This window comes from Calonectris borealis, chromosome Z, assembly GCF_964195595.1.
Source record: "Calonectris borealis chromosome Z, bCalBor7.hap1.2, whole genome shotgun sequence".
Taxonomy (NCBI): Eukaryota; Metazoa; Chordata; class Aves; order Procellariiformes; family Procellariidae; genus Calonectris; species Calonectris borealis.
In genome coordinates, this window is record NC_134352.1 from 48,182,276 (window position 1) to 48,196,218 (window position 13,943).

General features: G+C 41.3%; 2 protein-coding genes across 11 annotated transcripts in view; one reads left to right on the forward strand and one right to left on the reverse strand.

The window, feature by feature from the left end:
- NMRK1 (nicotinamide riboside kinase 1) lies at window positions 1-10,407 on the reverse strand. Of its 10 annotated transcripts, none has more exons than XM_075136224.1 (9): window positions 10,195-10,407; window positions 7,383-7,442; window positions 6,866-6,956; window positions 6,159-6,207; window positions 4,050-4,221; window positions 3,902-3,973; window positions 2,807-2,913; window positions 1,721-1,810; window positions 1-1,330 (listed from the first exon to the last, which is right to left on the reverse strand). In XM_075136224.1, exons 1-9 carry the CDS (start codon window positions 10,275-10,277, stop codon window positions 1,311-1,313), a joined length of 744 nt encoding a protein of 247 aa, XP_074992325.1. In that variant the 5' UTR covers window positions 10,278-10,407; the 3' UTR covers window positions 1-1,310. The 10 variants fall into 10 exon arrangements, with proteins under 10 accessions (XP_074992325.1, XP_074992329.1, XP_074992332.1 ...); XM_075136228.1 differs by having other exon boundaries at window positions 7,383-7,494; window positions 10,203-10,406; XM_075136231.1 differs by having other exon boundaries at window positions 10,203-10,298.
- Window positions 9,703-13,943, forward strand: part of OSTF1 (osteoclast stimulating factor 1) — a 22,660-nt gene continuing 18,419 nt past the window's right edge. Inside the window, exon 1 of the mRNA XM_075136232.1 lies at window positions 9,703-9,976. Within this exon, the coding sequence (XP_074992333.1) occupies window positions 9,943-9,976 (34 nt within the window). The 5' untranslated portion in view covers window positions 9,703-9,942. The remainder of the gene's footprint in view (window positions 9,977-13,943) is intronic.

A 13,943-nucleotide genomic window follows, 5' to 3' on the forward strand; every position in this document is an offset into this window, starting at 1 on the left:
TTTAAAGTCAGACACTCCATCACTGCATTTGAGCAAATGCAACTTGAAGTATTTTTACTGCAAAATAATAATACAAAATAGTATTTGGAATTACTTTGTCTAAAAAACAGTTCTACACAGGTCTAATCTGTTTCAGACCTGTTTCTTATATACAGGTTTAGGACTCTTAACACTGTTAACAGTAAAGCATCACATTTCAATCACCATGATCAGTTCAGCTGACACATAATAAGTAACATAGTCCATCCTTTGCTTTTCATGTCTGTAGCTACATTTTTATCAGTCAGAATAAAAATCAAGAGATTGTATAGAAAATGTAAGAGTTAATGTATTACTTATTCTGCAACCAAAGATGATTCAACTTCCCAGTTTCCTAGTTTATCTAAATACATATACACAAATCCTACAACAAAGTTTTAATATACATTTAGCATACCTGCTTTCTGAATACTTTTATTAGTATAATTTCAACCTGAGCTATGAAAATTAACATGAATTATTTCGTTCTTCCTTTTCCCTGAAGCGTGCATTTACTGTTTAGTAGTCTACACCATCCCAATAATCGATCTTTGCACATATACTGAATCTTGTTAGCAATGCATCTGCATTCTCTCCAATATCTTACTCCCCTATATTTTTCAAACTACCTGACTTCTCTTCAGGTTTGTTTGGGTTTTTTTAAATACCCATTCCCAACCGCACTAAACAATACACAACATACAAATTACTTGACAAACACCACAAAGGTATTTAGCAAGTCTAAATAAGTTCAGCTATGACGTGTTCAGTAACAGCTTCAGTTACTGAATAAGCAGCGTAACAGCTTATACCATCTTAAATTTACTGTTGCCACAATATATAGCTAGTTCCTCTAACCATGTTTATCGGTGATTAGAAGCTCATAAAAACATTAGAGGTAATCACTGTCATTCCTATATGAACATTTCAAATTGCATTCATCCATGTTCAAATCTGCTTATTAATCCAACAGAACTGCATCTTTATAGTTTAGTTTTGTACACAAGAGTATGTTTATATTCTCTAAAATGTATGCATTCAATCAGATTTACAGATCAGCCAAAGCATGACTGATTGAAGAAATTCTAGAATTTCTAGATAAAGAATAATGCACTGTTGATACTACTCAACAATATCTGAGGCTTACAGAGTTAAGTCGCTATAAATCCACTTGCGTTGTATGAACTAGTATTATGGACGCACACGTAACATCTGCTCAGTTGGTTGGCTTGCAAAGTATGAGTCTTGGGGTTTTCAATTCGTATCAAATGGAACCCAGGCTTTCTACATTATCATGCTGTGATCTGCTGATCTAAATTTAAAAGTACACATTTAACCTGTAGTGTCATTTCTCTGTTTGCACATGACATTATGATATATTAGAAACTAATATCACCAACACTTCTGCCTTCCTTGATGTTTTTTCCCATATTCCTTCTGTTCCCCACTTTTTTTTTTAAATTATTTTATCATTAGATAACAGTGGATTCACCTATTATTTTAGAACATCCAATTTCAAGTAACTTAAAGTTAAAGCTTATCGTGACTTAGAGTAATGGGCAAACATGTACAAGGACTGTAATACATATATATGGGGAGATACAGATCTATATAATCCTTGCAGTATTTTCATATAAAAGGATTAGCTTCTTGTTAACTTGGACTGGGATAAGATGATTCAATTGCCACTAAAATTACTTACTTCCTTCCCTCAGCTTTTTTAATTCCTGTATTATATCACTATACACACAGGATAAAAGCTCCTCTTGGGATTTTGTTCCATCCAAATAAACTGAGAAAGACAAAAGGAAATGTTTTCATGAGTTCTACGCCAGTTATCTGTAATAACAATTGGCAAAGTTTTCAGTATTCCTATGGGTGCAATAAGAAGAGATGAAAAAAACAAGCAAGAACAGTACCTCCCTTTTCTTCTTTCCCAAATTCATTTTACATGTTAAAAAATTACATAATGGAAGAGTATTCTAATTAAGAATTAATTCACAAATTTTTGTGGTATAAAAGTCTTCATAAGGCTAGTGGTAATAACATTAGGACAGTAAAGCAATGGAATAATTCAGCAGAGAGGTTCCTATGCAGTGGAGGACCTCAGGTTCTTCCTCAGCTTCAAGGTTTGAGCAAGTCAAGAAGGGCACTGCGGTTCCCATTCTCACTGCACAGCAAGAAAGGGTGCCCTAGTCTTTGTGCTGATGAAGCAGACACCTGACTTCTCTTTCCTCTGGCCCCCACCCCAGAAGTAGGCATTCCAAGAGCTGTACAACTGTGAACATCACATAAGCTCGTGGCAGTGCCCCATCAGCTGGCTCAGCTTTGACACGTCTCATGCAAGACTGGTGACTGTAGGGTATAAAAAAGTACCTAGGAAGTATCTTTGGCTTATTATAGGACTTCAACCAGGATTTTAATTCTGTTCTGAAGAATTCTGCCACTGCATCAGCTACCATCTCAGAAGCTTCCTGTTTAGCCATACGCATGTATGCACACATGCACACACAAACTAGCTTGTTAAATGGACTTAATTAGTGATCAGAACATTTCTATTTTTAACTTCATGATTTTCATTGTGAAAAAACAAAACAAAAAAAACCCAAAAAACAAGACCCTATAGACTTGAAAAATAAACCAACAAAAGGTCCAAACCTACTGCCCAAATGCCACAAAAATATTTGAAGAAAACTCTGTCCCATACAAAAAAACCCCGTAACCCAACAAAAACTGTGCAAGTGCCACACTTAAGCTTTTTATGAGTTTAAAATTAAGGATACTATACCAACGTTACTTGCATTCTCTTCCAATTCGTTTTTGTATCTCAGATACATAGGCCACACGTGTCCATCGAAGTACCCCGGTGTATCTGCTGGCTGATAGACTCTGGTGCTACACAAAAATATATTTGCTTTCCCATTCAAGTTTTACATTTTTCCCCTAGTGTCAGCTGGTTTAATAAGAGCATCTATCCAAAATAAAAACAGGTTGGCAGGCTGCATAACTGTTCAAGCAAAGGGGGCTTTAATATAATCTGTGATATGAACTCTTGCTAACTTAGCTATTTCTGCCAATCAAATTACATTTAAGATGAAGTAAAAGGATTTTTTCCTAAATTGAAAAAGGTATTACATATAAATTAAGCTTTTTTCTTTTTTTTATTGGGTATACAGATTTTTCAAGTTTTAAATGACTAGCGGTTTTGTCTAGTCACTTCCAGCCTGGACACTGAAGTCCTTTAAAGGTGAGTCTAGTGAGAAACCAAGAAAGTGTAATCAACCAAAGCCAGTTGAATAAGATGACTTCTTCATTCAGCCAGCAGATTCTGACTTCGTGCACATGTATTGCTCCAAGCACACAGTATTGCTCCAAATTTGGAGGCAAGTCAGATAATAATCTAAATCAGATATACGGTACAACTAATGCACAGTCTAAACGAAGCATACACTAAAACCACACATGAACATTGTTACTTTAACAATAATCATCATGTAGCTGTATTCAGTCAAGGATAAGACTGCTTAATATTTTTTTTATGTGTTTCTCATTTTAAACATGGTTTAACTCCAATATGCAGTCAGTAATCTAAATAATTTATCTGGACAACAAATTCTCCTATCAGTGTTTATATAACATTTAACATTTTAATATCCCTGTGCTCTAAAATGGAAGTCCCTTCTGCCCCCTAACCCCATGCACCTCTGCATGCTTTTGTTGATGTTGGTTAAATACCCAGCGTCTTCCCTGGGAATCACAGAGGACAGATGATCTTAATCGCCTACATTTGGCAAGCACTGAAGAAAAGCTAGTACAAAAGAACCACTCCAGGTTAGGGGGTATAGTGAGTGACCCTCTGTGAGCAATAACTGAATAATCTTACCTTCTTCTCTTTTTGCACTCTTCATAAGGAAGGGTCAGAAAATATCTTCTATTCCATAGTTCATTAAGCGGCCTAAAATGATAATATATTTAGTTCCCTTTCCCTTTTTAGGACAGCTTAATATACCAGGTTACATATTACTGCTTACTCATAATTGTATAGCAGAAAGCCTTCAACAATCAAAATATAAACATCTTCTGTATTTTTCAGGTTGTCACATGTATTCTGCAGCTCTTCTGTCACAATACCTGAGCTTGCTGGGCTTTTCATCCAATTGCGAATACTTTTCACCATTTCATCCATATAGAGAGCATCAAGTACTAGATGAAAACAGAAAGTTAGGCACCCCTTAAAAACAGAGAATTAAAAAAAAATAAAAGAACCGTTAAGTAAACATCAAATAATCTACAAACAAGTCTAAATGAAAGCAAAAATTCTCTCTTATGCATGTAAGTAGTTCCATGTTTGCAACTGATGATACCCTGAAACTAAAGCTTCCCCCAGGATTGGGGTACTTCTGGTGAGTGTGGTCTCTCTGAACTCTGTGGCACCAAAAAGTGTGTGAACAGACTTCACAGCCTTTCCCTTGACCGTAGAAACTGCAGGGACTGTTCTCCTATTCCACAAAACTTGTAAAAACTTAGTTACCCCGAGACTCCACCCTTCTGTCAATTGTCACTGTCACAGGTTAAGTGAGGGAATGCTCAAAAATTTTTGCTTTGGGTTTTTATTGGGTTTCAAGTATTTGCAGGGTGGGGATGTGTCCTGGTTTTGGCTGGGATAGAGTTAAATTTCTTCCTAGTGCTGTGTTTTGGATTTAGTATGAGAAGAATGTTGATAACACACTGATGTCTTCAGTTGTTGCCAAGTACCCGCTAGTCAAGGACATTCAGCTTCCATGCTCTGGAAAAGGCTGGGAGGGAGCATAGCCAGGAGAGCTGGCCTAGCTGGCCAACGGGGTATTCCATACCATGTGACATCATGCTCTGTATATGAATGGTAGGCATGTTCCAGGAAGTAGTGATCACTACTTGGTCAGCACGGGTGGTGAGCAATTGCATTGTGCATCACTCATTTTGTACATTCTATCATTATGATTATTATTATTATTTTCCCTTCCTTTTCTGTTCTATTAAACTGTCTTTATCTCAACCCATGAGTTTTCCTCACTCTTACCCTTCCGATTCTCTCCCCGTCCCACGGGGGGGGGGGGGTGTGGGGAGTGAGCAAGCGGCTGCGTGGTGTTTGGCTGCCTGCCGGGCTAAACCACGACAGGATGGATGGATTGGATTGAAAGGAGGATGGCATACAGAACAAAACAGCACAATGTAGCACCTGTTTTTGTCTATAGACATGTAAGAACATATCAAGTAAGCACTGAATGGTAGAGAGAAGGCAGCCTTTGGATAACATAAAAGCAAAGCATTTTAAAGGTGCTTTTAAGAGGAGCATTAAACCCAGATATTTGAACCAGATTGTCCAACTTATCCCTTCAGTTTCACATTCCAGTTTCATGAAGTCTAGAAGTTAAGCCAAAGACTGCATGGCTTATAAGAGCCAATTTTCAGACACAAGTTAAGGTTCTAGCCAATGTTCCCATGTAATACATTCTGTGATCACCAAATATCAACAGAGATTAGCTAATAATCAACTGTTCACAACTCAGTACGACCTGGACCAAAGTGGATCTGGATCTAGAAGTTTGTAAGACTAAATTGGCATGTTTTGCTAGCATTAACCATGAGCTTCAAAACATTTGGTCTCTATGTGACATCTGACACGAAATAAGGGTGTCAGGATCAGACCCAAGTTTTGACCAATTTGGAATATGACAATGAAAGAGACTCAATGGTGATATCCCATGAGTTCATTATCAAAGTGGAAAAAAAAAAAAAAAATCCATCATTACATAGAAAGTGATGAGATTGAGCTTATGCCAGTGCTGCAAGCCAAGACTTTCAACTGAACAGTACCATTTGCTACCGCACCAGACACAACTGTGGAAATAGAGGAAAAGATTAAAAAGAGAGAAAAGGAAAGGTCAAGCACTAGCTTGAGCTATTTACTGGTTCAGCAAGTTTTCTTATTTATCTCAGTGAGCTGAGAGAAACTGAGCAAAGGACTGCTCTTAAACAACCATTTATTTACTGCCTTGTTCAGAAGGGAAGAGGGGCACGGGGTGGAGGGGAAGAAGTGTTGAAGCTCAGCACAACAGTTTCAGTACAATGTTCAAAAGCAATGCATCAAAGTTACTGACCATCATATAGCTTAAATCCACGTTCATCTGTTTCTACTTCAGACTCTGGCTGAAGGGGAAAAAAAATTGAGTATTTTCAAGGCTGCTTTTATGACCACTTTCACAGATATATACTCTTCATTTACAAACGTAAGGGTTATACACCTTTGTATCCCAATTGATTAAATTTATCTTCAAAATTAAACTGCTGTATACAACTATTAAAACACAATACAAACACTTTATTTAACCTAGAACAACAAATTCTCTAAATCATACCTCTTAAGTTCATTAGAGCTTTACTTCAGAAATAAGAACTGCTTCACCCTCCTTAACAAACAACTCCGAAGTCAATGCAAAAGTTGTTTTGCTGCTTTGATTTGGGAAACAAAGAACTGCCTATTGCTGTATGGGTGTAGGGTTAACACAACAATATCTTTAACTTCATTAGCACAAAGTATCTTGAAAAATGCATCCCACATACACCCATTCCTTGTTTTAAAAGGGTATCAAAGACGACAGTAAACTTCTTTTTGCTGAGTATACTCAGTGGTTTTGGACACTGAAAGTTCAATTACCCCAGTGCTCATTTTATTTCTCTTTCTCATCAAGTTAGCATTATTTTAAGCAGCATCAATTTTTAAAGTTTATCAATAGGAGAACTGAAAAGAGGAGAAATGATACTAAAATCTACTCAAGCTATCAGGTCTTTCCATCAATACTGTTACCTTAAAGAAGTCATCTTGAGAGATTATATCACAGTTGGGAAGCATTTTCTTAAGCTTTTCTGCCAGCGTTGTTTTCCCCCCATTTGTTACACTGAGTTCGAAAACATAGTAAAAAACTACATCAAGACAAAAATCTATCTTTTAAACATATGTACAAGCTTGCACACACATTTCTATATAGTTAGGTAAACCACAAAGATACAATCCAAAAACCCCCAAAAGTTTATTCACATTAAATACTCTCTATATGTAGAGATTTTCTGGCAGCTTCCATCAGCTTTCAGACAATAAATATAGCCATGTCAAGAAGGAGGTTAGAGAGAGGTGGTATCGGAGATCTCCAACAAAAACAGGAACAATTTCTTAAGAGTTACATGCCATAAAATGAGGCAATTATATGTTTTATTTGTAATCTATTTTCAAAAAATATCCATTCATAAATAGAAATGACATCACTTCCTTCTGAAAGGAAGACCAGTCTTGAGCTGTAGAGGAAATTCAACTTGCTAATACTTACCCTCCAAGGCCAATAACCAATACTTTCATAGTTTGTTTTCTCCTCAGTTCTTCCTTTTCGCTGTCAAAGATAGTAGCCAGTGAAACCTCTTAATTCAGCAACAAGAAAGCAGCTATTGTATTAAGAAATACCAATTATAGATAAGAGTTATTTTCTGTCCTCTTTTTTTTTCTCTTTGCAAAGCTACTGTCAGAACCTCAATTGCTTGTTCTAATGCGAACAAAAAACCTGCAACATACATGCCACATCACAGTTTTCAATGTTTTACCTTAGACAGTATTATAATCATTTGGGGGGAACTTTGAGAGACTCAGTTCTATCAATATTAATACGACAGAAATCCCTAAAGAAAAGCATAATCACTAGCTCAAGCATTAATGGTACAAAAAAAGACAAGGTAAACAGAAGCTGTGGTGGAAAAACAAACAAAAAACTTAAAAAAGAACCCAGTGATGTGCTGAGGAGAAAGATGTTTTAAAAATGTCATTAAAGGTTATAACAAAGAGGAGAAGGGAGGGGAAGAATGTCGTTTTCAGCTGAACAAATTCCCTCCAGTTTACCATCCAGTTACCCATGCCTGCAAAGCAGAAGGACAGGTAGTAATGGGGCTGCTTCTCTTGGCAGCAGCACTAGTCTACGGGATTTGTCAAACCAGTTTCACATTTGTCAAATATTGCTTTCCAAGACCACACACCAATTAATAACTACTTAACCACACACAAACACCCTGTTTTTCACCTGCTCTGTCCTCCTAGGTCACATTTAAAGGGGTAAGGCCTATGACACCCAAGACCTGAAAGGACTGAGCAGGCAACACTATCTCCCCTCCCCAACAAACAAGTATCTGTACTATGCCAGAAAAAAGACTGTTACACGGCATCAGTATGAAAGTAAAACCACACTATTCCTGTTAAAATAAGTTTTAGACATACACAGAGTCTGAAATAATAATATCCTTTTGCATTTGGTGCAATGACTGGAAGTTCAACTGTTTCAGAGGTCTGTGACGTGATCGTTGCATGGTTGCTTTGTATGTTTTTTATGTTAGGAAAAAAAAGAAAGAAGACATACTGACTAGTCCAAGAGTCATCACCAGCACGATAGCCATTGCTCTACAGTGGTGCTGCATACCTACAGCAGGTGGCACTGGCAAGTTTTGTAAGTTAGCATGCGAGGGTTTTCTAAGAATATCATAAATCTCAAGTTCAGCAATACATCGCATGCTTATGGTATTGGCTGTCTATTGAAAGGGTGCAAACAGATGATTTGTTTTCAGGAAGTGATGGTACTCAGTCCATAAAAAAAAACAACCCTAATGCTCTTTTCTAAAAATCATCAGGAAGGTTTGTGTTCCACAGGATTAACCTTTGTCCCACAAAAAATGCTACATAACAAACTAAATAACACCTGGACACACATGCTGAGCTTTAGACTCCAATTTACGTCACTGTCTGTATGAAAGTTAACCCCAGCTTAAGGCAAAAAACACCTGGACGAAAAATCCCACCAAACTCTTCCTCCCCCCATAGTAATGTATAACACAAATTGCAAAGGCAAATTTGTCACCGATGTTGCAACACAGAAATCCTGAATTACTCTACCTGGGCTCGGTTTAGCATCTTTAAGCACAACATAAACCCATTACAAGCCTAACACAGAACTGCCGTCACCCTATTTCTAACGGCACAGCGTGACAAAGCTGCAGCACACGGTAACAGCCGAAGCAGGCTTCCTTGCAGGCACCGCCAGACCCGGGTAGGAAACGTCTCTCCCGGGCACCCAGTCCACAGGCCTGGCTGGCGGAGGGGCCAAGGGGAGCGCGCGCAGCCGCCCGCCGCACGGCCCCACCCCTCCCCCAACGGCTCACAACTCCTCAGCGTCTCCGGGCTTAACGCGTAACGTTAACCCCTGCTCAAAGACCCCGAAGGAACCGTCCTGGCCGAAGGGCGTCCACGCGGGCGGAGCCCCCACCTCCTGCGCGCCGTTACGGGGCTGTCCAAGGCGCGCCTACCCGGGTGGGGCGGCCCCCGCGGGGCTCGAAGCTCCTGTCACACGCCCGGGACGGGGCGCCTCGCAACCCACCGGCCGCGCCGCGCCGCAGGTATGTCCCACAGTCCTCGGGCCTCGCCGCCGCCAGCCGACCCTTGGGCGCAGCTTCACGCTCCCCGCCGCTGCCCCGCCCCCGCCGCGCGCCTCCATTGGCCGCCTCCTCAGGCCGCGTTCCGTTCCCCTCACCCCTCCCGTGGCGGCACCCGGGAGAGAGGAGAGGGGAGGGGAGGGGAGGGGCGGAGCCTCGGCGCGCGCGGGGATTGGCTGGGCCCCGCCTGCGGCTGGGGAAGCGCCTGCGGCCGCCACTGGGGGGCGCTGCTTACAGCACCCGCCCGGCCCTCCCACCGCCCTTCCGTCCCCCCCTGCTCGCCGCCTCCCGCAGCGCACCGCTCCCGGGAGCCCGGCGAGGGCTTGCGCCGTCGCCTGCCCTGCCCCGCCCGGCACCGCTCGCAGGCAGCCAGCCGATCGCCGCCCCACCGCTTCCCCGTCCGCGCTCGGGCAGGCCCCAGCCATGTCCAAGCCGCCACCTAAACCGGCCAAGCCAGGTAAGGGAGGGGCCCAGCGGCCCGACCCGCCGTCCCCCGGCCGCCTCACCGGCCGCGCTCGGCCGCGCGAAGTCGGTGCGCGGCGCGGAGCAGCGCGCTGCCTGCTGACACGTGGACGGCTTGGGAGTCGGGTCTGGGCTGTCAGAGCCGGCAGCCCGGCCGGGGAGAGCGGGGCAGGGCCGCCTACCCCTTCCTTTCCCCGCCCCGCCGCCATTAACCTCCGCACCGCTTGCTCGGTGTCGGCAGCGGAGGCAGCCCCTTCCGTGGCCCGAGCGCCAGCGGCCCCGCTGGAGGCGGTCATGGAGCTGCCCTCGGCACGCAGGCGTCGTGTCTGGGCGGGATCCTGCGCCTGCTCCGGCTGGGAAGAAGGTTCGAGAGTGCCCCGGGGGCAGAGCGATCGCCCGCGGACAGGCCCCCTATGCGATAAGAGAGCCTCCTGGCCCCGGCCTTCCTCTTCTAAGGCGCGGCCCGGGACCCGGAGCCGTGGTGCCCGTGGCACGGTGGTGCGGCCAGCCAGCGGCTGCCGTCTAGGGGAAACTTGCGTAGGCTGAAATGCGCAGGAAACCTTGTAACCTGTTAAGAAACAGGCGCTGAAATACTATGAGGTTTGCTCTGTGGTTGTGTGGATTAGCAATATATTGATGCATAAAAGCGGTTTTATAGTATAGACTCATGCTACCTCCTCCTCCTTCCATGGCATCCACTGCTTTTCCCTGTAGGACTCCCAACAGCCAAACTCGCAGTGTGTCTTTTGGCATTCTGGTGCAAATATGCGCGTTGCCCTTTCTAGTGCATTTTGTCATCCGTGCATAAATTTTTGCTCTTGCACGCTTTTCAGATAAATTTAGTGCAAAGTTAGTTTTGAAAAATTAGTACAAATCACAGATTTTCCTAAAAATACATTGAAAGACCAACGGAAGTTGTTCGGTTTTAAACCTTGGAGTAGAAATGGCATTTTTCAGGTAATCATACATTCTTTTGTCAAAATTTAAGCCATTAGGGTTTTGTTTTTTTAAATAAGGCATTGATCTGGAAAATGCAATTGCTGTTTATCATGTTTGCATATCATCTCCCAGTATGAAAGGTTAAATTCTTACTTTAAAGTTAAAAATTCATTATGGATGTATATACCTAATAATAATACCTAATTGAGTATTTTAACTAGACAGCTTTTAAAACAAGTTTTTAATTTGAAGTCAAGTAAGTGCAAACCCAGTTCAGACCATTTAAACCGTCAGTCTCGTCCTACCCACAGAAGCGAAATCTGTTTAAGCTCTCTGAATGTAGAGTTTCGTCCTTGGAAGAATTTTCTCAGCCCTGCAGTTTGCTAAGCCTCTTTGAAAACAGCTTACTTGAAATGAAAAAGACAGTAATAGAAGCATTGCTGTTGTGGACTCTCACTGAAAACTCATACCGAGGAGATCTGTGGGCTTCTGAAAGGGTGTGGTGTCGCTCTTAACAGCCAAACATGTAAGAAGAGTAGATTTTTCCAACGAAGTTGATAGCTCAGTTTTCTGATTTGCAAAAAGATTAGTTAAATTTAACCTAAGATTCTTAAGGAGTTAAAGGCTCTAGCCCTACCTAACCCGCAGGAGCTACCAGACTAACTCAGACGTGTTATGTCTAATACTAAGTGTCTCTCACTAGTTGGCTGGGGTGCAGTTTTGTGGTATGCTTGATCTGATAAAATGCAGACCGTCATCAAAAGGACAGGTTCCCTACCCCCTCCACCATCGCCTTTGCATTCCATTTAGTGACATGATAAGCTGGATCGGTAGTCTGACTTTTTATATTAGGATATTTTTACGTCTAATGAACTTGCTGAGCTGGTCTACTGCATGAGTGCTTGACACAGCAAAAGGAAATGGGTAGAAATAAATAGCTGAAGAAGGAAGAGGAAGAGAATAAGACTCTTTTGGTAGTGGCTTTCAGAGCTAAGTAAGGGTAATGAGATTAATTTTGCTGAATCCCTAATTTTTTAAGAGAGAAAGTAATGCTGTTGCATTACATTTTTTCCAAGGCATTTTCAGGAACAGACTGTCTTATAGCATACTTCAAAATATTCTATAGTTGTATGTCTGGCTTTGTTCTGTCTATAATATCAGTTATGCCTATGGTACTGTCATTGAATCTTTCAGGGTTATAGATATTAAAATGTGCTAGTTAAAGACAGATAAATAGAGGAACTGCATGTGGTGAAATAGTTGCTACAGCAGCGTAATGCTGTCTCTTTTGGTGGCTTTTAGACTGCAGTTGGTGGAATGTCTTAGTGCATTTGATCAAGCTGTGTTAATTTTTCTTCACTGACTATTATCAGGTATCCAGTCTATAAACTGGGCTATAACCTGTGTCAGGGAACAGCAAACTTGTGTGCGTGGCTGCTGAATTGTTACAATTCAAGACAGATAGAAGAGAAAACAAGACATTGGTAGCTGCAGTCCTTTCCTTTGTGTTCAGGAAAAAAAAACGTGCCGGCTAGATAGAGATGGAAGGAGATATAGCAGGTGGCAGGGAAGTGACAATATTTAGTGAAATAAATATTCATCCTTTCTAAAACAGTGAGTGTTTGCTGTTCATCACAGGGGTGTTGGACATTAGAGTTGGATGACTAGACTGTGCTTTAAAAATGTGGGGAAAAAAAGGAGGTGCGAATGGAGAAAAACTAGCTATAGCATTAAGTGTGGTTTTCTTCAGTACATGAGAGCATTTTATCCGACAGAAGGCTCTTCTATTAATCCTGTGGCATGCAAAGTACATTAGGATTTCAGTTACAGAGAGATGGTTTTAACATCAATATATTTTAGACAATCATCTGTTTGTTGACACTTGAGCTAGTATTTTGGGGTCTGTGGTTAGCCCTTGAGTAAGGGGACATGATTGTTTTTAGAGGCTTTAGAAGGCTTTTAATTTCTAGTGTTTTGAGACTTTTAAACAAATGCCTAGCTTTGCTTTTCTCTTGGAGGTCTGTATTATTATTGTTTTCTAGCAATATTTTCTATTTAGACTTACTGTTGAAGATACAAAGGAGTGGAGTGGGAGTTGAAAATAGCAGAAACTTTCTTCTCTGTCAGCATTATGTAAGGGTTTCCCCTCCATCTTTCAAAAATTCTATTGATATCTCAAACTACATTATTCTTATTCTGTCCATAAGCCTCTTAAACATTCTGTGTTGGATGTTAGTCCTATTTACAAAAGTTACTTATTAAGTCCTTTGAACTTGACAAGCTATATTGGCTTCTGCTCATTGTCTTCTTGAACAGTGCTCTTTGTCTGATCATGCATTTTTGGTTAGAGCCTTACATAGCGTGCAGCAACAGCTTTTGGGGAGGTGGAAGTGGCATATTAATATTTTAAAGAAACCTTATTTTCATGTTCTTCAGATAGAATAAGGTTTGTTGATCCTGGCCTAGAGTCCACGCAACATTGACATTTTATGGAGAAAAACCAGTCTTTGTCTCAAGGAAATTACAGTTTTAAATTATTCCAATTGAGAGGAAGGGAGGCAGGAGGAAACTTAATATCTGTAACATAAAGGGTTACTACCTTAGGTCTGTTGACTTTGCAGCTTCACAGTTCAAAATAGGATTCTGAATAAATATTTAGTTTGAATCACAATCAAGTTCACTTTACCTTAACTCTTAGGTAAAGTAGGAACTGTGACAGTTAGCATTCACAGGAGCACAAGACCTGCATTGAGTCACATGCCTAAGGTCTTAGCAGTAGGCTTAAATTTGGCTTAGGTGATGGTTGTTTGGGTTCCTTCTGTAGTCAAAGAAAGGTTTCTGTTAGCTAGGGAGATGTGAGCATGTGAATGGGGGGTGTTATGCTGTGGTTATCAGCTGTAAGAGGAGAAAAACATCAGAGGAACAATTAAACAGTTCCAAGTCTGATTTCAACATGAATTTTAAACTTCCATTTCTGACCCCAAACCCTCCTCTTACTGCAAGCTGCTGGGGCCACAAACAAG

What these genes read in the sequence shown, in the direction of transcription:
- NMRK1 (XM_075136222.1), bottom strand. Translation starts at nt 9,581, where the DNA reads ATGGAGGCGCGCGGCGGGGGCGGGGCAGCGGCGGGGAGCGTGAAGCTG. An exon ending in CTCAAGATGACTTCTTTAAG is followed by an intron (nt 6,208 to 6,865) that starts GTAACAGTATTG and finishes TTTCCCCTTCAG; the next exon opens with CCAGAGTCTGAAGTAGAAAC. An exon ending in AGAGAATGCAAGTAACGTTG is followed by an intron (nt 1,811 to 2,806) that starts GTATAGTATCCT and finishes TGTCTTTCTCAG; the next exon opens with TTTATTTGGATGGAACAAAA.